At 43.8% G+C, this 27,814-nt stretch overlaps 1 protein-coding gene across 1 annotated transcript in view; it reads right to left on the minus strand.

Annotated features, from left to right (window-relative positions):
- LOC139384764 (MAM domain-containing glycosylphosphatidylinositol anchor protein 1-like) overlaps positions 1–14,442 on the minus strand; it is a 369,693-nt gene extending 355,251 nt beyond the window's left edge. The window contains exons 1-2 of the mRNA XM_071129638.1: positions 14,149–14,442; positions 12,853–12,953 (exon numbers count right to left, since the gene is read on the minus strand). Coding sequence (XP_070985739.1) covers positions 12,853–12,919 — 67 coding nt within the window. The 5' untranslated portion in view covers positions 12,920–12,953; positions 14,149–14,442. The remainder of the gene's footprint in view (positions 1–12,852; positions 12,954–14,148) is intronic.
- Between the last annotated feature and the right edge of the window lie 13,372 nt (positions 14,443–27,814).

A 27,814-nucleotide genomic window follows, 5' to 3' on the forward strand; every position in this document is an offset into this window, starting at 1 on the left:
TCTTCCTCTGCCGGCTCGGGTGCTGAGCCCATGCAGCTGGGAGGTATCCGCATCTCGACTGAGGAGAGGGAACGGAGAATCACCAACCGCCTCTGTCTCTATTGCGGTTCCGCTGGTCATTTTGTCACTTCATGTCCAGTAAAAGGCCAGAGCTCGTCAGTAAGCGGAGGGCTACTGGTGAGCGCTACTACTCCTGTCTCTCCTTCAAGATCCTGCACTACCTTGTCGGTCCATCTACGCTGGACCGGTTCGTCAGCTTCCTGCAGTGCCTTAATAGACTCTGGGGCGGAGGGCTGTTTTATGGACGAGACCTGGGCTCGGGAACATGACATTCCTCTCAGACAGTTAAAGGAGCCCACGGCCTTGTTCGCCCTGGATGGTAGTCCTCTCCCCAGGATTCAGCGTGAGACGCTACCTTTAACCCTCACTGTTTCTGGTAATCATAGTGAAACCATTTCTTTTTTAATTTTTCGTTCACCTTTTACACCTGTTGTTTTGGGCCATCCCTGGCTAGTTTGTCATAATCCTTCCATTAATTGGTCTAGTAATTCTATCCTCTCCTGGAACGTCTCTTGTCATGTGAAATGTTTAATGTCTGCTATCCCTCCTGTTTCCTCTGTCTCTTCTTCACAGGAGGAGCCTGGTGATTTGACAGGGGTGCCGGAGGAATATCACGATCTGCGCACGGTGTTCAGTCGGTCCAGGGCCACCTCTCTTCCTCCACACCGGTCGTATGATTGTAGTATTGATCTCCTTCCGGGAACCACCCCCCCCCGGGGTAGACTATACTCTCTGTCGGCTCCCGAACGTAAGGCTCTCGAAGATTATTTGTCTGTAGCTCTTGACGCCGGTACCATAGTCCCCTCCTCCTCTCCCGCCGGAGCGGGGGTTTTTTTTGTCAAGAAGAAGGACGGGTCTCTGCGCCCCTGCATAGATTATCGAGGGCTGAATGACATAACAGTGAAGAATCGTTATCCGCTTCCTCTTATGTCTTCAGCCTTCGAGATCCTGCAGGGAGCCAGGTTTTTCACTAAGTTGGACCTTCGTAACGCTTACCATCTCGTGCGCATCAGGGAGGGGGACGAGTGGAAGACGGCGTTTAACACTCCGTTAGGGCACTTTGAATACCGGGTTCTTCCTTTCGGCCTTGCTAACGCTCCAGCTGTCTTTCAGGCATTAGTCAATGATGTCCTGAGAGACATGCTGAACATCTTTGTTTTCGTTTACCTTGACGATATCCTGATTTTTTCACCGTCACTCCAGATTCATGTTCAGCACGTTCGACGTGTCCTCCAGCGCCTTTTAGAGAATTGTCTTTTTGTGAAGGCTGAGAAGTGCACTTTTCATGCCTCCTCCGTCACATTTCTCGGTTCTGTTATTTCCGCTGAAGGCATTAAGATGGATCCCGCTAAGGTCCAAGCTGTCATTGATTGGCCCGTCCCTAAGTCACGCGTCGAGCTGCAGCGCTTTCTCGGCTTCGCGAACTTCTATCGTCGTTTCATCCGTAATTTCGGTCAGGTGGCAGCTCCTCTCACAGCCCTTACTTCTGTCAAGACGTGCTTTAAGTGGTCCGTTTCCGCCCAGGGAGCTTTTGATCTCCTCAAGAATCGTTTTACATCCGCTCCTATCCTTGTTACACCTGACGTCTCTAGACAGTTCGTTGTCGAGGTTGACGCGTCAGAGGTGGGAGTGGGAGCCATCCTTTCTCAGCGCTCCCTCTCTGACGACAAGGTCCACCCATGCGCGTATTTTTCTCATCGCCTGTCGCCGTCGGAACGTAACTATGATGTGGGTAACCGCGAACTGCTCGCCATCCGGTTATCCCTAGGCGAATGGCGACAGTGGTTGGAGGGGGCGACCGTTCCTTTTGTCGTTTGGACTGACCATAGGAACCTTGAGTACATCCGTTCTGCCAAACGACTTAATGCGCGTCAGGCGCGTTGGGCGCTGTTTTTCGCTCGTTTCGAGTTCGTGATTTCTTATCGTCCGGGCTCTAAGAACACCAAGCCTGATGCTTTGTCTCGTCTCTTCAGTTCTTCAGTAGCCTCCACTGACCCCGAGGGGATTCTCCCTGAGGGGCGTGTTGTCGGGTTGACTGTCTGGGGAATTGAGAGGCAGGTAAAGCAAGCACTCACTCAAACTCCGTCGCCGCGCGCTTGTCCTAGGAACCTTCTTTTCGTTCCCGTTCCTACTCGTCTGGCCGTTCTTCAGTGGGCTCACTCTGCCAAGTTAGCCGGCCACCCTGGCGTTCGGGGTACGCTTGCTTCCATTCGCCAGCGTTTTTGGTGGCCCACCCGGGAGCATGACACGCGTCGTTTCGTGGCTGCTTGTTCGGTCTGCGCGCAGACTAAGTCCGGTAACTCTCCTCCTGCCGGCCGTCTCAGGCCGCTTCCTATTCCCTCTCGACCGTGGTCTCACATCGCCTTAGATTTTGTCACCGGACTGCCTTCGTCAGCGGGGAAGACTGTTATTCTTACGGTTGTCGATAGGTTCTCTAAGGCGGCTCATTTCATTCCCCTTGCTAAGCTTCCTTCTGCTAAAGAGACGGCACAAATCATCATCGAGAATGTTTTCAGAATTCATGGCCTTCCGTCAGACGTCGTTTCGGACAGAGGTCCGCAATTCACGTCTCAATTTTGGAGGGAGTTTTGCCGTTTGATTGGGGCTTCCGTCAGTCTCTCTTCCGGCTTTCACCCCCAGTCTAACGGTCAAGCAGAACGGGCCAATCAGACTATTGGTCGCATCTTACGCAGTCTTTCTTTTCGCAACCCTGCGTCTTGGTCAGAACAGCTCCCCTGGGCAGAATACGCCCACAACTCGCTTCCTTCGTCTGCGACCGGGCTATCTCCTTTTCAGAGTAGCCTCGGGTACCAGCCTCCGTTGTTCTCATCTCAGTTCGCCGAGTCCAGCGTCCCCTCCGCTCAGGCTTTTGTCCAACGTTGCGAGCGCACCTGGAAGAGGGTCAGGTCTGCACTTTGCCGTTATAGGGCGCAGACTGTGAGAGCTGCTAATAAGCGTAGAACTAAGAGCCCTAGATATTGTCGCGGTCAGAGAGTTTGGCTCTCCACTCAGAACCTTCCCCTTAAGACGGCTTCTCGCAAGTTGACCCCGCGGTTCATTGGTCCATTCCGTATCTCTCAGGTCATTAATCCTGTCGCAGTGCGACTTCTTCTTCCGCGATATCTTCGTCGCGTCCACCCGGTCTTCCATGTCTCCTGTGTTAAGCCCGTTCTTCGCGCCCCCGCTCGTCTTCCCCCCCCCCCCCCCATCCTTGTCGAGGGCGCACCTATCTACAGGGTCCGTAAGATCTTGGACATGCGTCCTCGGGGCCGTGGTCATCAGTACCTAGTTGACTGGGAGGGGTACGGTCCTGAGGAGAGGAGTTGGGTTCCCTCTCGGGACGTGCTGGACCGTGCGCTGATTGATGATTTCCTCCGTTGCCGCCAGGTTTCCTCCTCGAGTGCGCCAGGAGGCGCTCGGTGAGTGGGGGGGTACTGTCATGTACTGTCATGTTGTCTTGTCTCTGTCCTTTCCCTTCACCCTGTCTCCCTCTGCTGGTCGTGTTAGGTTACCTTTTCTCCCCCGCTTTCCCCCAGCTGTCCCTTGTCTCCTCTAACTACCCATTCACCCCGTTCCCCACCTGTTCCCTTTTTCCCTCTGATTAGGTCCCTATATCTCTCTCTGTTTCTGCTCCTGTCCTTGTCGGATTCTTGTTTGTTTGTGTCATTCATGCCTGAACCAGACTGTCGTCATGTTTGCTGTAACCTTGTCCTGTCCTGTCGGAATCTGCCGGTCCATCTGAGCCTACCTATGTTTGGTAATTAAAGAAGCTCTGTTTAAGTTGATTCGCTTTTGGGTCCTCATTCACGCACCGTAACATAATAAGGTTATTTAATATTTTTAACAGCTGACATCAGATTTAAGCTCTTGGGTATCCAGTGATTTAAATTGTAAGGAGGTTTTGGGGCTTAATTTCAAATGGTGGCAAAGTTTAAGTGTCCTTTTCTTTATGTTTACAATTAAAGGGAATCATCCACTCATCCAATCTGCATGCCTTATTTCGTACTTTCTTTTGGATATTTAGGAGGATTCTGCAGAATTCGGTATGCAGATTTTCTATTGGGGTTTTCTCCCAATGCTTATAATAATTACAGGTTGGACCCCAAACCTCACTAAAAATATAGTGCAATTGGTAAAATTACACAATTCACTATTTTGCACTAGATTTGGATAGGATTTTTGGATAGGATTTTTTTATTTTCATGGAGTAAAATGCTTTGCGGGATTTAAATTTTAGTGCATTCACTGCCCAACTAGGTAGTTGTACCATTGGGTATTTTCAACCATGTTATTTCCTCATTTGAAAGAGTGTCTGTTGCTTTGATTCCTGGCCTTTTTCGGGAAAATCATGACTACGGTTTTCTGAAAGTTGATGTTGATTGTCCAGTTGATGCTGTGTTCCCAAAGAATGTGAAGTTGTTCCTGTAGTTCTTGCTCTGTTGGTGACAGTAGGACAAGGTCATCTGGGTAGACCTTTATCTGTTGATGACAGTAGGTCATCTGGGTAGACCTTGATCTGTTGGTGACAGTAGGTCATCTGGGTAGACCTTGATCTGTTGGTGACAGTAGGTCATCTGGGTAGACCTTGATCTGTTGGTGGCAGTAGGTCATCTGGGTAGACCTTGATCTGTTGGTGACAGTAGGACAAGGTCATCTGGGTAGACCTTGCTCTGTTGGTGACAGTAGGTCCTCTGGGTAGACCTTGATCTGTTGATCACAGTAGGACATCTGGGTAGACCTTGATCTGTTGGTGACAGTAAGTCATCTGGTTAAACCTTGATCTGTTGGTGACAGTAGGTAATCTGGGTAGACCTTGATCTGTTGATGACAGTAGGACATCTGGGTAGACCTTGATCTGTTGGTGACAGTAGGTCATCTGGGTAGACCTTGATTTTTTGGTGACAGTAGGACAAGGTCATCTGCATAGAGAAGTAATCTGACCTCCTCGTCTGTGAGGGTGAGTCCAGGGGCTGCAGATCGGTACAGCAACACTGCTAGTTTGTTGACGTAGACATTGAACGAGGTTGGACTTACACTGCATCCTTGTCTCACTTGACTTTATTATTGTTCAGTCTAATACTGCATGTGTTGTTCGTGTAAATAGTTTGTATGACGTCGTAAACTTTGCTCTCAACGCCACTTTGGAGGGTTTTGTCACATTATTCATCATGAAATCAAAAACCATTCTTAAAATCAACAAAATACTTTCCCTCTGCTTTTCTGATGAACATGCTGGTTTATTAGTGTAATGTGTGTATGTGGTCTGTTGTTCTGTGTTTGGATTGCAAGCCAATTATTTTTTTGTTGAGAGCATTATGTTGTGTGAGGAAGGTCTGTATTTGGTCATTGAGAATAGAGCAACACATTTTCCCCATGTTACTGGTGACACATATTCCCCTTTAGTTATTAGGTTCTAATATATATGGGGGTTATGAGCCGCTGGTTCCAAATGTCAAGGAAGCAGCCACTCTCCACAAATAGGTTGAATAGTTTTAATAAGGTATCCTGCAGCTCATCAGCACTGTGTTTAAGCATTTCATTCCTGATGCTGTCAGGGCCTTTCTCTCTCTCCCTCCACCCTCCTCCCACCTTCCCTCCCTCCCTAACCATGTAAAGCTCTCTTCACTTCATCAAGTTTCCTAGTGGGACGTGCACCTCGAGATGGCGACCCCTGACACGGAAGTTAATTGGCGGAAGCATTGGGGATAAACTGTCCCGTTGGGAGGTGGCCCTGGCTGCTGCGACGTTGCTAGCTCCCGCAAGCCAACATGCCCGTCGGGCCAGGGGTTGATGCTACAGTAAACCCCAGTGGATCGGGACTTGGGCTCTGACCTGAGGTTAATAGAATTTCTGTGTACCTTTAGCCAGCTACCCAGCCAACCACACTGCCGGAACCCCATGAAATAACAGTAAAATGGTCTGATGGTGAAGTAGACATCCTTTATATTCACGTCACAACATATATAAATTAACTCTCTACAATACATTTCAATAGAAAATTAGAAAAAAACAGAAAAGATCCTGCAACTGTGGTAAATACCTGTCTATTTATGGGAAAGTTACACTGATTAAGTCTTTAGTCATATCTCATACCTACTCCAGATGACTGGTTTTTCAAATCATATGAGAATTTTTTTTTTAGCCTTATCTGGAACTCTCAGCCAGACAAGATAAAACGTGCCTGTCTATATTATAATGAATGAGTTTGGTGGGCTAAAATGATTAAATATTAAACCTCTCACTAAAAGATTCACTTATACAAAATGTTTACTTAAAGAGTAATTGGTTACCCAGTAGATTACTAAGAAAAGCTCATCTGTTGTTCAAAAGGGAACTTTTTGCCCTTACACAGACTACAACTTCAGAGGTTTGGTTAATTGAAACCCAAACCTTGTTCAAAGTATATATCTCCCTTTCTCAAACAAGCCAGGCATTGGTTACAATTCCAATTTCATCCTCCAGAAAAGATGGAGGATATTACAAATGTTATGGTTAAACTCAAATATACTGATTGACGAAAATAAAAAAATAATATGGAAAAAATTATTTAGAAGTCTATTTTTTAAATTATATTATGTAAAGGAATGGTAGTTATGTCTCCCAGGCAACTATTGGAAATATATGGGAAGGCTTGCTCAATACAAGATTACAACCAATTGATTGGGGCACTACCGCAGAAATGGAGGAGGCAAACAGAGGGGGGGGTTAGGGAACTTGTCTGTCTGCCTTATATTAAGGACCCAAATTTGTTTGTCATTTGAGGAACTTAATGTTGACAGCTGCACCATACAAAATTCTTGCCACAAACAAAATGTTAAATATATGGGGCACACAATCATCTCAGCTCTGCAGATTTTGCTGCGAAGAGACATAATCATTAGACCATCTATTCTGGTATTGCCCCCAGGTAGCCTGTTTCTATACGGCTGAAAAATCATAACATCTGTGGGGGAGGGGAGGGGTGGGGGCTGCCAGAGGGATTTGGGAATTTGATTGAAGCAGCTTCACTTCAGGTGTGGAATGTATGTTTTTTTTAATTATATAAAATAAATCAAATAATAAATAAATACAAAATACATAAATAAATAACAAGGACTTGGGGAAAGGAGATGAAATGGTGAATGAACTATCCTTCTCTCTCAAGGATTTGTGTGTGTGTGTGTGTGTGTGTGTGTGTGTGTGTGTGTGTGTGTGTATGCATGCTTATGTGTCTGTGTATGCGTGTACATGTGTAAGAGAGAGGAGAGAGGGCAGGAGAGAAGGCCACCTGCTGGGAGCCACAAATGGAGAGGAAGGCCCAATAACACTGAGCTGTTATCCAGCCTCCCACCCCCTGACAACAACAACAGAGCGGCACTAACTAGATGGAACTGGAGAAGGAGGGGAGGGCAGACACACACACACAGAGAGAAAGAGCAGGAGACACACACAAACACAGAATATCTGTCTCACTCTCTTCTCTATCTCAGGGGTGAGATCAATTCTCCATCTATAGTGCTTTTCCACTTCATTCTGCCTATAGGAGGATATTACAAAGTGAGAGGTACTGAGAGAGTATGAAAGGAGAGAGAGGGAGAGAGAAAGTAGATAGATGAGAAAGGTTAGAGAGAAAAAGATAGGAGATAGAGAATCAGAGAAAAATAGAGGTGATGGAGAATGAGAGAAGATAGACCAGAAACGAGGAGAGAGATGGAGATTGAGTGGAGAAAGAGATAGAGGAAATAGATTGAGAAAGAATAGCTCAGCTCTCAACCTTCCAAGTCCCCAGTCAACATCTTCTCTCTCCTCCACTCTCTTCTACTCTTTCCCAGCTTAAAAGAAAGACATTGTGGCCTCTATTCTGTCTGAAAATGGCTCCTGACTGACATTGCATGGGGCTTGGGGACTCAATACAGTTTATACTGCCGTATTGAGTAAGTGGCAGGATAATACATCCATTCACAGCGGTAAATAAAAGGAAAGCCGGTGGATAGAAAAGGGAAGTGAAACGTGGCGGCAAAAGATGTGTGGTTTCTTAATTAACGGCGGTGGCAGATTTTTCCAGACCTTGGTTCAACTACTACTTGAAATCTTTTGCATTTGCTTTAGTCTGCCTGGAGCGGAGTGACAGACAGAATAGTTGCAAAATGTTCAAACCCTGCCTATTTGTTTTCAATTGTGCCAGGCAAGCACAATTAAGTCTAGCTGAAGTATTCTACATGATTTCGAGTAGTGTTTGAACCCAGGTCTGCGAATTTCACCATAAGGCACCAGTTCTCTTTTTTTTCTTCTTTTCTTTCTTTTACATTTTTTTTTTCATGGCAAGTCACCTAACTAATTAACTCTCAAGGACTTTAATTAAAGAATAATAAAGAAGGAAAGGTCAGTCAACAATGGTCGACATTGACTGGTGAGGGGCGAGAGTGGAGCAGAGTTTTTAAGAACACGGCGTGCGTGTGTGAGTGGGGTGAGAGCGTGCGTGCGTGCGAGCGAGCAGAAAATCGAGAAGATTGTCATTGTCGGTGTGAGAACCTATGAGTGAGAATCTGAGTAAAGTCAGGTTTAAAAATATCAGGACAGCGAAGAAAGTATTTACAATACACACAGGTTCAGAAGAAAGGTTCAGAGGTGCCTATTTTACTCTGTGTGGGTGCGTGCGTGTACAGTAATGTGTGGCCATTCATTTGACAATCCATTTTACATTCCTGATACGATTCAAACTCCCAGTAGGGCCTTGAAATAAATATTTGGCATCATTACATTCAAAAATCTTCCTTCTGAATGCGACAAAATAGTCATATCTCAACAATTATGGAATGTGTTTCATTATAAAATATTATTTTGCACTTTATTTTAGACAGTAAAGAATTCACAGAGGGGGAGACAGGTAGGTGGGAGAAACAGTACAAAGGGTTGGTGTGGAGATTGAACCCCAGTATCCAGTAGAAAGAGGAGTATGTGTGACTACAGCCAGGACGGCCACTGCTAGACCACAGGACACTGCTAGACCACAGGACACACCCTCTGGGCGTTGCATTTTAATTGCAAGGTTAACTTCAGACAGAGTGTGGTTTGGTCATGGAAAGTAAGCAGGTGTTGTCCATTCATTGTGGACTATGTCACCTTGCTTTATTATTTAGAGCCTGATACTTAAATACTGCATGGACGTGCAGAGAGACCAACAGAGAGAGGGATTGAGAGAATGTGTGTGTGTGTGTGTGTGTGTGTGTGTGTGTGTGTGTGTGTGTGTGTGTGTGTGTGTGTGTGTGAATGTTTGAGAGAGAGAGAGAAAGTGAGGGCAGAAAAGTGAGAAGATTGTAATCACTAGCTGCGCTCCCCCTCTCTTCCTCTCTCGCTCCCTCCCTCCTTCGCTATCCCCTGCCTCACAGCCAAGGATAAATTATGAATGCTTATTAAAAAAGGGCAATATTCAGCATCCAAAATAAACGCACGAGGCGGTGAGAGACATAAAAGAGAGAACCAAACAAAAAGGTGTGGAGGATGAGGAAGAAGAAGAGTTAAAGTCACTGGAGATTTGGGTGGTCACGGGCACTATACCTTTGGTCTTCTAGGCCACAGGCCTTAACAAAGTAAGAGATGCCATTAGTTCAATTAATGTATACAGTAGTAGATAAAGTGTGTGTGTATCAACAACTATACCACATAGCCTTCCATGAGTGAGAGAGAGCGAATTCCAACCTGCGCATTGACATGGAAATCAATGGTTGCACAGAAATGATTAACATTACTTAGTGTAACTAGTGACCCTTCATGACAATCCAATCATTGTTTAAATTACCTCATCAGTTGTGAGGAAAGAGTGTCCATGCTCTCCATCCTCTGGGTAGAACTTTTCCTTTTCAGGCACAGATATAGGGTCAGCCTGACCCTGCCCAAATCTGAATTACACCATTAGGCCTAGGTGTAGAAATGCATAGCTGATCCCTCGATTGTATAACGACCCCTCAATAGAGAAGCTCTCTCTATTTCCCTCTGTCTCTCTCTCATGTTAGCACCACTCTTGATATAGTGTGGAGGATGAGGAAGAGTGAGTGAGTGTTGGAAGCTCCAGACAACAATATTGAAATGCAAAGCAGCACAATCGATGAACAGTAAAGCAACGAGGGATCACGGGAGTCCGAGGTGAGATAGCAACAGTAGCGTCAGCCGTTACAGTATCTAAAGAAAAGCCTACCTTCACTTGTGTCCTGTCCAGGCAGGGAATGTAGGCCTACAATGTATTTAATTTTTTACTTGTACAATAAGCTGCCTCAGGCAACATTAACAGGAGAAAGGCTAACCCTGTGGGCTGTTCTGGTTCTGAAAGGGCTTACTTATTTACTTAATGACAGGGCTAACGAATATGATAGGTATAAAAGGGCTTTCGGAGCAGTAGCATCAAATCAGGCGTGCTTGTGGCATTCAGTTCCCAGCAGACAGCGAGTTGCATCGGTCTCTCCATAGGAAGTGAGAACATTCCAAAAACAGGAAAAGCCATTTTAAAGCTTCTCAATACACAGTCGTGTGCCAAGCTCACGGCAGATCTCCTGACGTTTTCTACTGTTCTTGCATAATTCTCCCGTCTCGCACCTGTGTAACATCGCACCTGTGTAACATCGCACCTGTGTAACATATTTAACCGAGGCAGCAGGAGACCAGACGCGTTTGCTGATTGCACAGGGAATTATTACGGCTAAGGTCCTTCCTCCTCGTAGTCTAAACCTAAGAATCATCATCATGACCAAGAATGCAATAGAATACTTTAGACTGACTTTAGACTCTCTCTCATCTCCTGTAAACTTGTGGGTTTTGCGCAAGATCATTTTTTAATGGGCCTAGTTTGTTAGGAGGTCATTTGTATTGCGTGCTTATATGCATTCATTCACATAGCCCGCAAAAAAAAAGGGGAATTCAAAACGATCTATTCAGGATGAGCTCACCAAACCCATTCGGATCCGCAACGCCAAGCCCGACCATACGTAAAGTTCTAACTAGTTTGAGGTCATACTTATTACGTCGAGCGCAACCATGTTGCTAATCCACACAGTACAGAGCCCATGGGACAACTGAGCAAATACTATAGGCTACATCAGACAACAGAACAATGCATAACCTTAGCAATGCAAAACATAAGCATGTTATACATTTAGGCTTTTGCAAGAAGTAAAGGGTGGATACCTAGTCAGTTGTCCAACGGAATGTATTCAACAGAAATGTTTCTTCCTCATTTAACCCGCCCCTTTGAATCAGAGAGTTGCGGGGGGCTGCCATAATCGACATCCACGTCTTCGGTGCCCGGTGAACAGTGGGTTAATTGCCTTGCTCAGGGGCAGAATGACAGATGTTTACCTTGTCAGGTCGGGGATTCCATTCAGCAACCTTCCGCTTACTGGACCAACGCTCAAAGTAGACAGACACATCGCCATTGACAGGCCGTTTCTCAAAGTAAGGCTAGTGAAAATATTTACTAAGATATATATTTTTTAATTAAATAGCCGGCCTGCGTTTGACATTTAACAGTTAGAGTGTGTCGTGCCCCTGTTTGGAGAGCTGGAAAGGGTAAAAGTGTGACCAGAGAGCTTTAAATATTGCAGCTGCTTTCCTTGGTTTATACATAATTGTAATGTAATGAGCATAGGCTACCTGTCCAATTTGCACCGAAGATGATCTACTTGGCTTCAAACCGTTCCTTCGTCATACTGTCATACTGTTACGCAGAAACATGCTTTTCTCGACTAGAGTGCCGATTCCCCTATAAGGTCTAAGGTATACTGTGGTGCCTGTCACAAGAGTAAAATATCCTATGGTCCTAAAGTAAAAACAAAACAGTTGTAGCAGTTCAGCTGTAGCGGCTGGAGATGCAACACCATTCAAGGGTAGAGCAACCATTCCACACTAGGAGGAAGCATATTTATTTTTTGCCCAAACTTTTTTTGCATTGTGGAGTAAATGGCAACCAAACGAAAATATACCTCTCGACTGTTCCTTTGAAATCCCAGTTATGTCCTCACTCATTACACACAACGCAGCTAAATGTCTAAGTTCTTCAACAGTCACATCTGTGCATATGTGCTGCCCTGGAGCAGAATCTCACATTATAAGCTCCTGTAGCCTTTAAATACGACGTTCATAATTTCTTTCATTCCAATTTCTTGATATAGCCTAGAGGCTTGGTGTGTCGCGAACAGGAGAAACTATGTGGTGTTGATCTTTGGCACTTGTCGAATTCAATTCCGGCCAACACATCCAACAGGCGAGTGGAACTAAAAAAAGAGTTTTCAGACCTCATTCTTATTAATTAGCCTATTTAGGCAGCGTGTGCCTTTTTAATCGGCAGTTTACTCGATATGACAGTGCCACTCCCGTAGTATGTTCAATGATAACTATGTAGGTTTCAAAAGGGTAATTATGCAATAGCCTACTAGGAATCCGCCTGAGGCCATGCTCTTCTTGGTGATTTAATAGACATTACCGAGGGTTTAGTAAGCCTCCTACCTTTTCTCATTACAATGAACTTTTCATGTGAAATAGATTTTTATGACAGACCATTTGCATGTGCCAAGCCAGCCAGAGGTGGATATGCATTAGGCCAATTATTATCATTGTTAATTTGAATAATATTACAGCCTAATGACACCGATAAAGGACATGTAGGCTACTAGGACAAGACAATTAAGATCATATGATGAATAGGGGGAAAAATTAACCAAACCGGACTGTGTCCACTGTGCAATAACTCAATAGTTGCGCCACTTATTACCATCATATTAAACTGAATGTACACACTAACACACACACTTTCGTATCTCTTACCGTAAACTCCTTGCCCTCGTGTGTATGGGTGGATGATAGAAAATAACAAAATCCAGAAAAACTCCATCTTTAGCTTCGATCCCTCATAACCTGGAAATAGTCTGAGAGAGAGAGAGAAGAGCAGGTTTGAGTGAATAAGAAGAGCACCGTGACTGGATCAAAGGAGCCACGGTAGATTGTGGCGTGTAACGGCTACAGTACAGTAGGCTAGTTTATAATCCAGACGAGAGAACAAGTGGGGAGTCTATCAAATATATGTTTGTTCTGTCCGGGAATCGTGTCAACTCCCTTCCACAGATAATACAATCCTAATAATTCGTGGGTTAAAGTAATTTCGAATCGCATGCATTGTCTCAAACCGGGTTAAACTACCGGCAATTCAGTTGCAGACTCTGGATATCAAAAGATTACAGGACAGCTCTGCCATTGTCCTCTCGGGATTGACAGGATTGCCTAAAGTAATTATGGTTTATTTCTGAAATTGCTAACCGGCAGGTAAGGGCAGCGAGCATAACAATATTTCAAATGGTGGTGGAGTGCCGGGGTCATGCACCTACCTGCATATCACCACCGCATAGCCTATATTAAGCACATGTGGGTGTACACACTCACACACACACACACAGGACCTGTGGACAAAAGCCGTTGCATTCATTCGAAAAAAAATGAACATTTCCAAGATTACCAATAGGCTACATTCCTCACCCAACAGGCGATAAAAATGGAGTGATAAGCAATAGACAACTGTGCCAAATCGACCACGTTACCTGACATGTGGTATTGTGGTATTGTGGTTTAATCGAATGGCAATTAAAGGGACGTTGTAGTAAACGAGTCAATAAAAATGATTGATGCACTTTGTCACTCAAATTGGCGACTGATTGTGCCTTTCCTAGTCTGCATGATGACCCATAATATGTCTAAATGGGAAATGCAATTATCTATTTTAGAAAAGTAGGCCATAGTGTATAGTAGTTTATATCCAACTTGTGTGTCTCAAAAGCAACTAAAGTCTGCACGCGCTCTCGGACCTCACCCCATTGAGGATGGCGACCTTTCCACACAAACGGGTGGTTACACACGTCCCACGTTTGAATAGTCTACTTAGCCTAGTTAGGGAATAAAATACAAGCATATTCAAATCGTAGGCTATAACATGCAGGAAGATAATATATCCAGGATCAAACTTTTAAGACAGTATCCTACTGTCAATGTGTCTGTCCATAAGTGAAGCATATTGGAAAAACATCGCAGTAAATGTGTTCACTGACAGCAATATTGTCGAATTTCATTTACCTTACTCAGAGGTGTAGTCAGCGCAGCAGCGGGTGGGCTGTCTTGAAACGAAGTCTACGACGCGGCTCAGCGATAATTCCGTTTCAAGACCACCTTAGATGTCTTACCGTAAATTCGTTGTACATGTAGGTAGGTATCCCCACTTAAGTATTCCGGGTTAGTAGATTTCCTTAGTTCCAATTTCGATGTATACCAATTCTCAAAAGAGAGTAGAAATGTGATAAGAATTCACCGGGTAACTTTTAACGCACGGAACCATTCGTTTGGATTCTTTAGGGGGCTCGAGCCGCTCCTTGTATCCACAAAGCGGAGTCCTCAAAAACCCATGCAGTCCGAAATCACCCCGATTCTCTCCCTTTCGGCGTTGAATCTGCCTTATGTCTTACGCCTCTTATTTCTTTAAACAGTTCAGTCCCGCGTAGGTTATTGGAAATTATAGGCTATCAAAATAAAGTCCCACTCTCCATACACTACACCGCTCCTCCCCTCGCGTCTCCAAGTAGCCTACTGTTTGCCAGTGGAAGTATGTGCGCAGACTGAGAACGATGTGATGGACTCCTTGGCCCAAAGCGGCACAGCTGAGATGCGCACGTCTCACTGAACAGGTTGTCAAAGACAGGCTCATGTATCTTCTGCCTCTCTCTGTGTCTCTCTTATCTCTCTCCTTCTGTCGGACGTCAATTCAACTCCAAGTTCGCTTCTCCCGCCCCACGCAACATGAGTGACGTTTGCGATAGACTAACGAGTCGACCTGAGCGAGAGGGATGGATGGGGGGGTAATTTGTTTTGGGGTGGTTTTGGTCGAATTTGCGACTGTGGTTCCACTCGTGGAGGAATGCCAATTATAGGCAGTGCAGCTGCAAAAAGGTCCAGCCTACTGAATACTGGCCCGGACTCCCAACGGGGCAATTAGATTTTTTTTAAAGAGGCCGAGAAAAGAAAGAAAAATCACAGTCTCTCTCTCTCTCTCCTGCTCTCTTCCACCCCTCCTCGGTACTCTCAAGCTCTCCCTCTCATCTCCGTCTCCGTCAGTTTCTCTACGCACGGAGCCGACGTTTTAGTCCTACTCAATGTGGCCACAAAGCGGCGTATTTTAGCTAATTTTATTTGACGTGTGACCTCTCCCCGGATTGATAGACAGATAGATTCAGAACGGAATTGATAGTTGATGCATCTCAAATGTTGTTGTTGACTCATCAATAAAACATATAGTAGCCTACTCAAACATGTAACATATTCCTTTTTGTTAGGAAGCAGCTTGAACCACATAGGTAGGTTGCAGCAGCGCTGAATATCCCTGTCTCCCGCAGCCTGTGCATTTCAGCACCATCAGTCCACTAACACAGACACGTGCTAACCTGCTGCTTTATGTCTCACTGGTGTGCATGCCTCTCTCTCTCTCAGTCACTCTCTCCCTATCTCTCTCTCTCTCTCTCTCCCTATCTCTCTCTTTCGCACACACACAATGGTAAATATTTCAAATGTTGACAAGTATTTGCGTACACATGTCCAGCTCTGTGAAGCAATAACCTGTAAATATTAAATGTGTTTTTCAAAGGAGAGCCATGCCATGAAGATAAGATCAAGATATTTGCCTTAGGGCACCTATAAGTTTCATGCTATCCTTTTCATAGATGACCAAAAATGAATATGTGGTCTACTGACAAAATGAACAGACAAGGAATAGTCTGTTCATTTGAATACAAATTGTTTGTCTTAATCAAAAGTATCACAGCACACTGAGTATCTCATCCAGTATACCACAAAACATTGACAGTCAATAATCTCTGAATAAAAAGAGTCAGCATACAATTTAATGATTTTTTATTGAAAAAGACTGCGAAAACCAGTCCAAATTATCTCTCTCTGTCTCTGTCTACCTCCCTTTTGGTCGGCAGCCAGCTTACTTGGCGTGCCTTGCCAAGAGAGCATCATTGGGGCTTAAGTCAGTTCATCACACTACACGTTGTGCTGCTCAGTGTGTGTGTGTGTGAGCGTAGGAATATACTCTGGGTGGCCTGAACACAGACCGTGCATGAGGCGACAAACACAAAAACGTTAGGAATCAGGATAGGCCACCAAAAGCGTTGTCGCACAAAGGCCAGGGTCCAACGGGAGCCCGGGTGGCAGGTAAGCCTGGAGGAGAGGACCTACTCCAGGACCGAGGAGCGGACAGCATCAGGAATAAGCATCCAGACCCGGATTTTGGCTGGGAATGCTGCGCCTTACAAACCTTCCCTATCCCCCAGCTGAGTGCCGTTGCCAGGCATGAGGTGGGAAGGATGGTCTCAGATTCTGGTGTTGTAGCCGTGGGGATTGACATTCTTGGATCCTGGTCGGTATGAGAGGTAGAAGTTGAACCGGGTGAAAAGTAGGGCCCATCTATCTTTCCTAGAATTGAGACACTTGGCGGTGTGGAGATATTCCAGGTTCTTGTGGTCGGTCCACACAAGGAATGGATGATCTACCCCCTCCAGCCAGTGCCTTCACTCCTCCAATGCCATCTTCACCACGAGATGCTCACGATTCCCCACATCATAGTTCCTCTCCGTGGCATTGAGGAAATGGGAGAAGAAGGTGCAGGGATGTAACTTGAGGTCCAGGGCAGAACGCTGTGACAGGACAGCCCTCCTCCGACATCCAAAGCGTCAGCCTCCACCAGGAACTGGCGGGACGGGTCAGGATGAACCAAGATGGGAGCTGTGGTGAAACGGTGTTTGAGATCCCGGAACGCCCGTTCAGCAGCTGGGGACTACGTGAATGGAACCTTGGGAGAGGTGAGTGCAGGCAGGGGAGAAGCCAGGGTGCTGTAACCCCGGATAGAGCTGCGATGAAAGTTGGCAAATCCCAGGAAACATTGCAGCTGCACCCTGGACATAGGCTGGGGCCAATCCACCACCGCTCTCACCTTCCCGGGATCCATCTGTACACTCCCTGCAGCTATGATGTAACCCAGGAAGGGGATGGTGTAGCGATGGAATTCGCACTTCTCCGCTTTCACAATAAGCTGGTTCTCCAGGAGGCATTGGAGAACCTTGGGCGGAGCCGGAGAAGATGAGGATGTTGTTAAGGTAGACAAAGATGAACCGGTTCAACATGTTGCAGAGAACATCATTAACAAAAGCCTGTAACACAGCAGGGGCGTTGGTAAGGCCAAATGGCATGACCAGATACTCGTAGTGACCGCTGGCTGTATTGAAGACAGTCTTCCATTCGTCCCCTTCCTGTATCTGCACCAGGTGGTAGGCATTCCATAGTTCCAGCTTGGAGAAAAAGGTGGCCCCCTAAATCCTCTCGAAGGCCGAGGTGATGAGTGGTTGCGGGTGATGTCGTTGAGACCCCGTTAGTTGATGCACGGGCACAGGGTTTTGTCCTTCTTCTCCACAAAGAAGAACCCTGCGCCGGCGGGGGAGGCAGAAGGACAGATGAACCCTGCACCCATTCATGGTCAAAACCGTGAAAAATAGAAAACAGGAACTATTGAAAAAGACAGGTGCAAGGGGAAAACCCTGGTAGGCTTGACGGACAAAACAAACTGGCAACAGAAAAACAGGGAACACAGGAATAAATACACTGGCGATAATGGGGAGGGTGTGACAGGGGTACCGACTAGGGGTGAATCTCAATTGTATCACCTTGATTTACTTGCATCCCCTCTCCTTGTCTTTTTCTCTAAATGCATTGGAGGCAAAGGTCAGAGATAAGGAACCTTTGATCTTCCCTCCAATGTGTTTTGAGAAGAGAGAGGACACAAGGAATGAAGCAAATACAAGGAGAAACAACGGAGAAAGTGTCTTCAAAAAGAATTACACAGGAGAAATTGCCAAAATGCAGCAGGGTGGCAGGTAGCCTAGCAGTTTGTGCACATTGGGCCAGTAACTGACAGGTCACTAGTTTGAATCCCCAAGGTGAAAAATCTGTTGATGTGCCCTTGAGCAAGGCACTTAACCCTAATTGCTCATGGGTCGCTGTTGATAATGGCAAACCCTGGAATTGGACAAATATAAGCAACCACCTAATTACTAAAACACTTTCCACTCCCACACCCTGGCACTGTTACAATAGAGACATGTTTAGGACAGTCCAACATTACAGAAAGTTCAAATAGAAATGTATTGTGCAGAATACATACAATTGTCTGTCAAGTAGAATATAGGGAATTGTGTCAGCTTAAATTATTTACACATCTATCAGCAGCGTTTGCGAAATATTGCACATAGTAGAATGATAGAGCTTACACAAATCCCTATTCTATCTGACAGGCAATCGTATCTGTCTGTTCTACACAATACATTTTTAACTGAATGTTCTGTAACATTCTGTAACATTACATCCTCCTGAACAGACCCCCTGTTCCGTGTCTCCCTCAGACCATTTAAAAAACCATTAGGATGTTAGGGGGAGAATGTTGCCAGATTGTTATCAGCTGTATCAGCTGTCTACCTACAGGCAGTAACGCGATACAAGGTGCTTGGTTAAAGTTTCTGCTCCGGTTTCCTACTGGATGCCACCATCAATGTAATTACATCAGTGATTGAATATGGTGCATCCCAAATTACACCCTATTCCCTATAGGGCTATGGTCAAAATTAGTGCACTATATAGGGAATAGGGTGACATTTGGGACGCAGCCTATGATTCCTAGCCTAATCAGATTCTCTCCACAGCTAACATGGACGGCGAGACACTGTGGAGAAGATAACCGCATTTAAAGACGATTAAATCCGATAATGGGCTTCCTATGGAGGTAAATGGATAGACGCATGCAGATTGGAGAAGAGATGATGAAAGATGATTGGACAGATCAGGGAGTGTGGAAAGTATCCTGTGTGCCCACGTTGTTTGGTATTGCATGCAAGTGCGATAGGTTAGGTTGAGGCATGCTGAAGAGTGGTTAGGAGTTAGGGCAATGTTAAGTTTAGGCATGCAAGCGAGTTGGTAAGGTTAGGGGTAATTTTGTAAGGTTACGTTTAGGCTTGCTAGGTTAAGAGACAGGATTAGTAGTCAGCATAAGGTTAAGTTTAGGCATGCTAGCGAATGGTTAGGGTTGGGGTTTGCGGTTTGGCTAAGGTTAAGTTTAGCCATGCTAGCGTGTGGTTAAGGTAGACATAAAGTAAGGGACACAAAGAGCAGTGTTTTGCAGTGAGGTTGACTGAGGTCCTATAGGCCCTGGAATATGCCGTTCTGAGTGCTCCTTCCTTGGTAGATGTGGTAGAAGTTGGAAATTAAAACATTGCACAAGTACAACAACAAGTCAAAATAACTCCAAAGACCCCAGGCAGAAACAGTATGCCAGTGTCCCAAATGGCACAAAAGTAGTGCACTATGAAGGGAATAGGGTCCCATTCGGGATGCTGACTGCCTCCAGAAGGTGGGTCTGGTGTCATTTCAGCTTGGGTAACAGGTGGCCTCTACCACCTGTGTGTGTGTTTGTGTATACATGTACGTATGCCTGCAGGCATGTGTTCAAAGACACACTAGACACACACTGTCCAAGTTTGTGTCTGTTTCCGTGTCTGTGAGTGTGACTACAGCCGGGCAGCCTCAAACCTCTGCCCACCCCTCACACTCCGACCTGACACACACACACGGGGGCCCATTTTTCAACGGATAATTGGCGGTACAATGGAATACCCTCGGGATTCGATAATTCATAACCTCCCTCGCCATCCAATATCGGATACGGAGAAATGGGCTGAGACAAGGAGGGTGTGTGTGTGGGGGGGGGCAGCTCCCGCATCATTAGAGAGAGGAGAGGTAATGGTTGTTATTGATTCCTCCCCGCTGGGTCCTCGGCAACCATTTCATGTTTAAAACAACACTGATTCTCATTAAGGCGAGGCAACACTGATGCTGATAAGATGGGTGGGAGAGGGGAGAGTTTTGTCTCCCTCTCATTCTTGAGAGGAATGAGGCACAGTTGTGTGGGCCATTTTTCTTACTCTGGTTTAATTAATTCTCGAACTCTCTTTCTCTCTCTCCTCAAATATCAAAATGTTGCACTTTGTCTGCCTGTCTGTCTCTCCAACCTCCCCCCCCCCTCTCATCCCCTTTTTTCTCCAAGACTAATAAGATTGACTAAAAGGCTCTGAATGGTGTTAACAGAGAGAGAGAGGGAGAGAGAGACTATGGTGCTATGCTATCATTACTGGTACACATACATAATACAGTTTCCACAATGAAGTTTTATAACATTACAGGGAAAGTGGTTAGCTGGCTGAAATAGAAAACACACACACACGCACATACACACACAGTCTGGTACAGCTAACCTTGTGGGGACACACAATTCAGTCCCATTCAAAATCGTATTTTCCCTAACCATAACCGTAACTCGTACTCTTACCCTAATCCTAACTTTAACCCTAAACTTAACCCCAAAACCTAACCTTAAAACCCTAAATAACCATAGCTCTTAACCCTAACCCTTAAAAAATTCTAACCATAACACGAATTCTAACCTGAACCCTAAACCCCCTAGAAATAACATTGACCTCGTGGGGACTAACAAAATGTCCCCAGTTTGTAAAAAAAAAAACATGGTTTACTATTCTTGTGGGGATCAGAAGTCCCCACAAGAATAGTTAAACACGTCCACACACACACACGCACACATACACACACACACTTCCAAATCCATAATCACCAGCAGCACTATAAGGCTAATTTATGTCCCCCCTTCCTCATTAGACATCGGTCATTGGGTAGTTCAGTTGCACATCGATCTGATCCGCAGGCATCATCAAACACAGCCTCTTTGAAGGAGCACAGACCCAGCGAACAGTTTGTACAATGTTAGGTAACAGATCCTACAACGTTACTATGGAATTTTATGTGGTATGGTTTTATATGTGGACATATTATACGTTACTGTGAATTTGTTTTGGACTTGTGGACTCTGAATAGACCCCTGGTGGCATGTCTTGTAGGGTATGTATGGGTGTCTGAGCTGAATGTTATTTGATTATGCCAACAATCTGGAATTCTTGTCAAATAATATCATAAAAACTAGAAAAGAAGCAGTTCATCTCTCATCAACCCTCAACCAGGAAAGACTGACATTACATGTTGTTGATGTTAGTTCTGTATATGCAGTTAAGGGCAAGGTGTGCTGCTCTGTTTTGAGCCAACTGCAGCGTTGCTAGGTCTTTCTTTGCTGACCATATTACCGGACAGTAATCAAGATGGGACAAGACCAGAGCCTGAATAACTAGTACAGTTGATTTTTGGGTCAAAAAGGCAGAACGTCGTATTATAACAGACCTACCCCTCCCCATCTTCACAACAACTTTGTCAATATGACTTGCCCATGATAATTGACCATTCAACGTTATACAGTGCCTTCAGAAAGAATTCATACCCCTTGACTTATTCCACATTTTTGTTGTGTTACAGCCTGAATTCAAAATTATATTAAATATTATTTTACAATCTACACACAATACCCCATAATGACAAAGGGAAACTTGTTTTTTTGAAAATCAAATTCAAAAATATCTCATTTGCATAAGTATTCACACCCGAGTCAATACTTTATAGAAGAACCTTTGGCAGCGATTACAGCTGTGTCTTTCTGGATAGGTCTCTAAGAGCTTTCTAATCCTGGATTGTTCAACATTTTCCATGATTCTTTTCAAAATTCTTCAAGCTCTGTCAAATTGGTTGCTGATCATTGCTAGACAACCATTTTCAGGTCATGCATTAGATTTTCAAGTAGATTTAAGTCAAAATTGTAACTCGCCCACTCAGAAACATTCACGGTCTTCTTGGTAAGCAACTCCACTGTAGATTTGTCATTGTGTTTTACGTTGTTGTCCTGTTGAAAGGAGAATTCATATCCCAGTGCCAGGTGAAAAATAGACTGATCCAGGTTTTTCTCTAGAATTATTCCTGTGCTTAGCTCCATTCCATTTCTTTTTTTTATCTGGAAAACTCCCCAGTCCTTAACGATTACAAGCATACCCATAACATGATGCAGCCACCACTATACTTGAAAATATGGAGAGTTGTACTCAGTAATGTGCTGTATTGGATTTGTCTCAAAGATAACACTTTGTATACAAGACAAAAAGTTTATTGTTTGCCACATTTGTTGAAGTATTAATTTAGTGCCTTGTTGCTAAGAGGATGCATGTTTTGGAATGTTTGTATTCTGTACAGGCTTCCTTCTTTTCACCCTGTCAATTAGGTTAGTATTGTGGAGTAACTACAATGTGGTTGATCCATCACAGGTTTTGTCCTATCACTCCCAATGAACTCTGTAACTGTTTTTAAAGTCACCATTGACCTCATGGTGAAATCCCTGAGCGGTCTCCTTCTTCTCCAGCAACTGAGTTAGGAAGGACGTGTGTATCTTTGTAGTGACTAGATGTACTGATATACCATCCAAAGGTTAATTAATAACTTCACCATGCTCAAAGGGATACTCAATCTCTGCTTTTATTTTTTTTTTTTATATCTGCCAATATGTGCCCTTCTTTGCGAGGCATTGGAAAACCTCACTGATCATGTTAAACATGATTAGTACACAAGGAGTGAGTCCATGCAACTTATTATGTGACTTGTTAAGCCCATTTAGACTCCTGGGCGTATTTAGACTTGCCATAACAAAGGGGTTGAATACTTATTTGCTCAAGACATTTCAGCTTTTCATTTTTTATGAATTTGCAAAGAATTCTGAAACATAATTCCATTTTGACATTATGGAGTATTGTGTGTAGGGCTGTGTTTAGGGTGACCATATTGCCGCAACACCAGTAGTCACGAGTCATGATGGCAGTCATATTTCATGTGACCGTTTAGTCACGGTAAATAGCCTAATAGCCTAGCCTAAGACACTGCATCTCAGTGCAAGAGGCATCACTACAGTCCCTGGTTCGAATCCAAGCTGTATCACATCCGACCATGATTGGGAGTCCCAATCGGTCCAAATGTCAGTCGTGAAGCTCAAGGATGTGAGTTTCAACAATACTGTGTAACTCCGGTAGGGAAACATCTGAAAAATAGTGTGTACCAGGGCTCGACTAGTTGGCGAAAGCCAACATCATCCACAACAGAGCACAATTGATTGTCAAGGGCAATGAATGCCATTATCTTGGCGTTAATTGATTTCGCCTTTGAGTTGTCTCGCTGAAATTTCCTTACTCTTTCAAATGACTGCTCGACTTGAACTTGCTAACTATTTTTCTGCTTTTGTTCTGTTTAGAGCTGTATTTTTCGTGCCGTCATTACATCATCTAATTATGTTATATAGGTCTGCACATCAGCTTTGACATCGGTTTTGCCAATATGGTCCGATTCTGACATGCTGACCTATATATCGTGCATCCCTAATTTATACCATAAAATAGTATAAAACAATGCCACATAATTCTAAGCGTATCTTGTCTGCTAAATGAACTAGTGTAGGCTATTCTGTTCTTATGAAATAGACTAGATTTTCTTTAGACCTGTCTAAAATAAATAATGGATTTACTGTGAAGGTGTAGGCTATATTATATAGATTTATTTTGATGCAAAACATGTAATTATTAAAGTGGTCTGTGATTTCAAGTTTCAAGTGCTAGTGATGGCTATTTAACGGTCGGATGGCCTTGAGATAGAAGCTGTTTTTCAGTCTCTCGATCCCAGCTTTGATGCAACTGTACTGACCTCGCCTTCTGGATAATAACGGGGTGAACAGGCAGTGGCTCGGGTGGTTGTTGTCCTTCATTATCTTTTTGTCCTTCCTCTGACATCAGGTGCTGTAGGTGTCCTGGAGGGTAGGTAGTTCTTTGAGGGCCGCCGTAGTATTGTCTTGTGGGGGAATATACACGGCTGTGACTATAACAGAAGATAATTCTCTTTGGAGTTAATATGGTAGACATTTGATTGTGAAGTATTCTAGTTTGGGTGAAAAAAAGGACTTGAGTTTCTGTATGTTATCACAATCACACCATGAGTAGTTGATCATGAAACATACACCCCTTCTTTTCTTCTTCCCGGAGAGTTCTTTATTCCTGTCTGCTCGATATACTGAGAACGCAGCTGGCTGTATGGACTCAGACAGCATATACCGAGGAAGCCATGTTTCCGTGAAACAGAATATGTTACAATCCCTGATGTCTCTCTGGAAGGAGATCCTCACCTGAGCTCGTCAACTTTATTATCCAGAGACTGAACATTAGCGAATAATATACTCGGAAGCGGTGGGTGGGTGGTGTGCGTGCCTCCTGAGTCGGACTAGGAGTCCACTCCGAATACCTCTTCTCCCCCGGAGGTGTTTTGGAACAGCCGCTTGAATCAGTTAATTTGCCCTGGGGGGTTACGAACAAAGGATTCCATTTTGGAATGTCGTATTCCTGGTAGTAATGTTGATAATGCTGGTGAGTTACCACCGCTCTGATATTCAAAAGTTATTTACGGTTCTATGTAATAACACAAAAATAATTCTGGCCTAATAATGTAAAAAAATATAAAAAAACTAAATACTGCAAAGTTGCTTGGGAGCTAGAAGCACGGCTGCCCTATCTTTTGGTGCCATCTTACTACTCAATTACAGTGTGACCGACAGTTATTTGCTTGACAATCACCGGCTGACAAAATTTTATGACCACAACAGCCCTAATTGTGTGTAGGCCATTTTAAATTCAGACTGTAACACATGAAAATGTGGAAAAAGTCAAGGGGTGTGAACTTTCTGAAGGCCCTGTATGTTGGAGTTTAGCTCATTCAACTTGTTCATTGGTCACACCCTTTATGTACAACTCCAGTTGAGGTTTAGGTATTGAGAATGTTTTGAACCAAATAGAATGCTTTTCGTTTTGGATTTATTTAAGACCAGTGTATTATTAACTAGTTGGATATGGTCTTTTAATTTTTGGAAAACGTTCCCGTTTTAAACAAGATATTTTGTCACGAAAAGATGCTCGACTATGCATATAATTGACAGCTTTGGAAAGAAAACACTCTGACGTTTCCAAAACTGCAAAGATATTGTCTGTGAGTGCCACAGAACTGATGTTACAGGCGAAACCCAGATAAAAATCCAACCAGGAAGTGCCACATTTTTTGAAACCGCCTCATGCCAATGACTCCTTATATGGCTGTGAAGGAGCTAGGAGTCAGCTTACGTTTTCCACGTTTTCCCCATGGTCTCTAGAGCATTGTGACGTCTTTTTAGGCATTTCCATTGGAGAATGGCTGTAAGAGACCATATAGGGTCTCATATAGAGTGGTCGCATGGTGTCTCCTGGAGAAAACCTTGCGTAAAATACTGAGGTAGCCATTTTTCCAATCGTTTCTTATGAGAAACCAACTGCCTCGATGGATATATTATCGAATACATATGTTAAAAACACCTTGAGGATGGATCCTAAGCAACGTTTGCCATGTTTCTGTCGATATTATGGAGTTAATTTTGAAAAAAGTTTGGCGTTGTAATGGTAGCATTTTCCGGTCGATTTCTCAGCCAAGCATGATGAACAAACGGGAGCTATTTCGCCTACAAAAAATAATATTTTTGGAAAAAAGGAACATTTGCTATCTAATTGGGAGTCTCCTGAGTGAAAACATCCAAAGTTCTTCACAGGTAAATTATTTAATTTGTTTGCTTTTCTTATTTTTGTGAAAATGTTGCCTGCTGCCAGCAGAGCCTAGCATAGCATTATGCCATGATAAACTTACACAAACGCTTGTCTAGCGTTGGCTGTAACGCATATTTTGAAAATCTGAGATGACAGTGTTGTTAACAAAAGGCTAAGCTTGTGTTTGAATATATTTATTTCATTTCATTTGCGATTTTCATGAATAGGAAAAGTTACTAGGGGTATTTATGTCCGTTGCGTTATGCTAATGCATTTGAGGCTATGATTACACTTAGAAGTGGGGCCCGTGTAATGACTGGATGTTATATATACTCGGCTACTATAAGGAGTGATTTAGAGTGGGGGTCAGTACGGGTAGTTGAGGATTCTGCCTCAGTTGTACTCTGTCATGAATTGACCTTAAAAGTTTCACATGCAGTATCCATTTTTTTATTAGAACATAAAATAGCCTACATGTCACCAGCTAGACATATGTCTTGTATGATAATCCTGTTAATATGCTTAATTTGACAATAAAGCGACGTAATACTCTAAAATCCCTCCACATTAGTTCTACATTAGTTCCAATTGCAACAGATGGCAGCCCACATGATTGTGTAACGGAAACTGAGAAAGTTGTCTTACCAAGACCCGATTTGACAGACCTAGCTTTATCTGATGGGGAACTGACTATGTTTGTAGATGGCTCATCTATGAAGAACCCTGACTGCACCAATGCCACTGGATATGCTGTAGTTACAGAAAAATAAGTTTTAGAAGCAGAGTCCTTACCAAGGAACACAGCAAGCGGAAATAGTAGCACTCACCCATGCATGTCAGTTAGGAAAAGGGAAACGAGTTACCATTCAAACAGATAGTGTTTATGCAGATAGTATTAGCAGCGGCAATAGAAAGGCAGACCAGGAAGCGAAAAGGGCAGGCCTCAAACCACAGCCCCCGGCAGAGCAGTTGTTAAAAGAAGAAGTTCATATAGACAACGTTATATTACAGGACTGTCAATCTCGAGCACCAATTAACTTCTTAAGGTATAGAGGGCAGCATTTTCACTTTTGGATAAATAGCGTGCCCAATTTCAACTTCCTGCTACTCATGCCAAGAATATAAGATATGCCTATTATTAGTAGATTTGGATAGAAAACACTCGGACGTTTCTAAAACTGTTTGAATCATGTCTGTGAGTATAACATAACTTATGTAGCAGGCAAAACCCCCGAAGAATAACCGTTCAGAATTGTTGTTTTTTTAGGTCTCTGTCTGTTCAGTGATTTCTCATTTGGAAACAGTATTTCTTAGGAACTTGTTTTCAGTTTCTATCGCTTCCACTGGATGTCACCGGTCTTTGGAATTTGGTTGAGGTAATTCATTTGTGCAATGAAGAAGTATGGCCATCTAGGAACTGCGTAACACTGTTGAGAGTTGCGCAAGACTTGAAAAGTAGCTTTGTTTGTTGTCTTCCTGTATTGAACACAGATAGACCCGTCTTCAATTGGATTCGATTATTAACGTTTAAAAATACCAAAAGTTGTATTACAAAAGTAGTTTGAAATGTTTTGGCAAAGTTTACAGGCAACTTTTGAAATATTTTGTAGTGATGTTGCACATTTTATAAGCTGTTTTTTTCTGGATCAAACGCGCCAAATAAATGGACATTTTGGATATGGACGGAATTAATCTAACAAAAAGGACCAATTGTGATCTTTATGGGACATATTGGAGTGCCAACAAAAGAAGCTCGTCAAAGGTAAGGCATGTTTTATATGTTGTTTCTGCGTTTTGTGTAGCGCCTGCAGGGTTGAAATATGCTACCCTCTTTGTTTACTGTTGTGCTATCATGAGATAATAGCTTCTTATGCTTTTGCTGAAAAACCTTTTTAAAATCTGACATGTTGGCTGGATTCACAACGAGTGTAGCTTTAATTTAGTGTCTTACATGTGTGATTTAATGAAATTTTGATTTTTATATCATTTATTTGAATTTGCCGCTCTGCATTTTCCCTGGCTTTTGTCAGAGTGGGATGCAAGCGCCCCCTATACCATAAGAAGTTGAAGAGATTTCAAAATGGGAAAAGTTAGGAGCTGTC

This window comes from Oncorhynchus clarkii, chromosome 26, assembly GCF_045791955.1.
Source record: "Oncorhynchus clarkii lewisi isolate Uvic-CL-2024 chromosome 26, UVic_Ocla_1.0, whole genome shotgun sequence".
Lineage (NCBI taxonomy): Eukaryota > Metazoa > Chordata > Actinopteri > Salmoniformes > Salmonidae > Oncorhynchus > Oncorhynchus clarkii.